This window comes from Palaemon carinicauda, chromosome 3 (assembly GCF_036898095.1).
Source record: "Palaemon carinicauda isolate YSFRI2023 chromosome 3, ASM3689809v2, whole genome shotgun sequence".
NCBI classification, from domain to species: Eukaryota; Metazoa; Arthropoda; class Malacostraca; order Decapoda; family Palaemonidae; genus Palaemon; species Palaemon carinicauda.
Window position 1 is genome coordinate 171,862,157 of NC_090727.1, and position 2,500 is coordinate 171,864,656.

The following is a 2,500-nucleotide window of genomic DNA, read 5'->3' on the forward strand; positions in this document are numbered from 1 at the left end:
GCATTTAAGACTATCAATAATAATAAAAAAAAAACAATAGAGAAAAGTTTAAATGTAATAGCATATTCATATATTTATAAGGGGCTCTATTGTTTGCTAAACAAAAGTGGGTAAGTAAATGTCAATAATAAGGCCTTAAGTTGGCTAGAAATTCCTAAAGGTTTAAAGACAGTTTTTTTCAAGATAGGCAACAGTATTTAAAAGACAAAGAATAACGAGTTCAAGATCCACTTTACAGAGTGAGATATTGCAAATAGCCTAAACACTAAAACAACTGAAAGGTAATACAGTATTTTCACTGTAGTTTTGTCCTCTGGCAAAGTCAAAATGTAGGACTTTCTTTCTTCTTCAAGTCTACTTTCATTCTTTAAACGATTTTTTTGCAAAGATTTACTTGTACATATTAAAAGTTTGCCACTGAATCTTCCTTATCCTAATTTAACCTAGCTTCATATGTTCTTGATAATTATTTTCTTTGTGCATCTCACAAAAGTTTCTCATTGAAATGATCCTCAAAATGTCATAAACATAAAAACAAGTTTCCAATACCCCTTTTTACAGTTCAGTTTCCTACTAACTCAACCCTCAATCTGTTGCAAGATCCTACTAACCCAATCTGTTGCAAGAAGAAAACCTCGTTTTCCAGATCCTATTTCTCCTTTCCTCAGTTTTAAAACAAAACCCTTAAACTCTCTTAACATCAACATTTCCTTTGCAGATTCAAATTTCCTTGTACCCTACACGTTCACTTGAAAATTAAAACACCTTCCTTATTCTGAATATGAAAATAGTGTTCCCAGACTAGCATTATCACCTAGTAAGTTTAAGTGCCTCATAATAAAACCAACACTAAACTGTCATAAGTTCTACATATCCTTTCCAGACCCCAACTTCAACATACTCATCAAAAGTACCTAAAACCATCCTTCAATTTTCTTAGATTTGAACAATTATTTTCCACACCATAATTTTCTTATACTTCTAAAAAGTATTGAACTAAAACAATCCAGGACCGTATTAAAGATAAAAATGTCATTATTGGCCCTAACTTTCTTCTTAGGTTCCTAATTGAAAAAAGAAAAACTTTCCTTAAGATTTAACCTTGAAGGTCAGGATTTTTATTTCCATACCACAATTATTTTTTTCTTTTTTTGCATTTGACCTTAAACTGTCTTATGGGTCACAATATATTATCCTGGGCCCATTTTGTCCTACGTATTAAAGATTCCCTTTTGGTCCATACGGTGTCTAAAATGTCAAAATTTCCTATCCAGACGCAAATTCTTTTTTTCCATACCTCTTAAAGTTCCCTCTTTCCAGGAGCATGGTGTTCACGGAAGATTCGTCTGTGTATTCCAGGCTCGTGTGGACTTCCATTAAGTTTTTCCTCAGCTCGGATAATCTAGGATCATTCTTCCGGAGGCCGGTGTCTGTGATAGCCTGAAAGAGAAGGAGAATTATCAGATTTTGCACTCCAAGTTGAATGCATTTTATGTGTATTTAGGCTTATTATCAACCAAAGGACTCTTGAAATATAATGTGCCATTTCCTTAACACCATTTGATGACAACCGTATTTTGAAAATTCCTTTTATTAAAACTATTTCGAAAGAAACCCCGCCTCAATAATCACATATTCATTTTTCACCCAATCATTAATGCACAAGACTGTATCACACTGTATTTTTTCCCTGGCATATTTTACCATTTTGCCGTTGAATTGCTTCCAGAAATGAATATCATTGGCAAAATCGAAGGCATGTATATTCATAATAATACACCATTAATTTAAAGGACATTCACATCTTAATACAAATTAAGGGACTAACAACTATATAATTTCATCAAACCTAATCGTGTGACGTAAAATTTGTACTTCACGTGCAAGGGAAGTTTGTCACAATCAGTAACATTTTATTTCGATATCTATATAGATTTATTCGAAGTCAACTCCTACCCAGGCGCTCGGCAAGTAAGGAACTATTACAATTAAGGAACATTTCCTCAGCACCAAGGAGGTCTCGGTTTAGAAACGTTAGTATGTAATGAAGTGTGGCAACCAGCGCCCGTAGATTTCAGCACCGGACTCCCTCCAAGCCAGTAACCTCTCGAGAGTTTCTGGCTGCACCAACTCTATAGCATGGTTTTCATCACCTCTCGCCAAAATAAAGAACTTTCACCATTCATAAGACTGTTTACAACCACTTTTTATACTGGCTGTCAACTCGAGTCCGTGTCATGTGTAGCTATCTAAACAGAACTGAACTTCCGAAATTAAAGCCAACCCTTTTTCTTTGTATGTAAGTTTGATGAAAAAAAAATCTACTCGTTCAGCATGATTTAAATTTTTTTATAAATATCATCCCGATTGATTAATTTAATAACTCAAAAGTTGTCAACAGACAATCTTGTTTCGTTTGCCGATATTTTAGAAAATATTGTCAAAACATTGTGTTTCTAATACTTTACAGGAATTTTCGGTAGGTAAAGAAAGAAATCTA

General features: G+C 33.8%; 1 protein-coding gene across 4 annotated transcripts in view; it reads right to left on the reverse strand.

Annotated features, from left to right (window-relative positions):
- The window catches only part of LOC137638048 (glutaminase kidney isoform, mitochondrial-like), a 480,442-nt gene that overhangs the window by 300,973 nt on the left and 176,969 nt on the right, over positions 1 to 2,500 (reverse strand). For all 4 annotated transcript variants that reach the window (XM_068370139.1, XM_068370142.1, XM_068370138.1 and 1 more), the window contains one exon: positions 1,298 to 1,440. In XM_068370139.1, the coding sequence (XP_068226240.1) occupies positions 1,298 to 1,440 (143 nt within the window). The remainder of the gene's footprint in view (positions 1 to 1,297; positions 1,441 to 2,500) is intronic.